The sequence below is a fragment of the Eimeria mitis genome, genomic scaffold (assembly GCF_000499745.2).
Source record: "Eimeria mitis Houghton genomic scaffold, Emh_scaff2631, whole genome shotgun sequence".
Lineage (NCBI taxonomy): Eukaryota > Apicomplexa > Conoidasida > Eucoccidiorida > Eimeriidae > Eimeria > Eimeria mitis.
In genome coordinates, this window is record NW_013570972.1 from 5,365 (window position 1) to 5,728 (window position 364).

The 364-nt window shown below is 58.8% G+C and overlaps 1 protein-coding gene across 1 annotated transcript in view; it reads right to left on the reverse strand.

The window, feature by feature from the left end:
• EMH_0056550 (uncharacterized protein) overlaps positions 1–340 on the reverse strand; it is a gene marked incomplete at both ends in the record, with an annotated part of 1,215 nt that extends 875 nt beyond the window's left edge. Inside the window, one exon of the mRNA XM_013497369.1 lies at positions 1–340. Coding sequence (XP_013352823.1) covers positions 1–340 — 340 coding nt within the window.
• Positions 341–364: the final 24 nt, after the last annotated feature.

The following is a 364-nucleotide window of genomic DNA, read 5'->3' on the forward strand; positions in this document are numbered from 1 at the left end:
GAGCAGGAGGAGGAGGAGGAGCTGCCGCTGCTGCTGCAGTATGAGCAGCAGGAGCGCTGGCTGCTGCAGATGCGGCAGCAGCAGCGGCAGCTGCGGGAGCGCATGCAGCGGCGGCAGCAGGAGCTGCAGCAGCAGCTGCAGCGGCACCAGCAGCTATACCCATCCACCCCAATAAACTGCCTGCATCTGCTCTACACGCCTCTAAGATATCCTGGTTAACCTGCTGCTGCTGCTGCTGCTGCTGCTGCTGCTGCATCTGCTGCTGCTGCAGCAGCAGCTGCTGCTGCTGCTGCTGCAGCAGCAGCAGCAGAACTGAATGTTTTTTCTGTTGCTTCATCATGTGCAGCTGTAAATTTTATGTTTT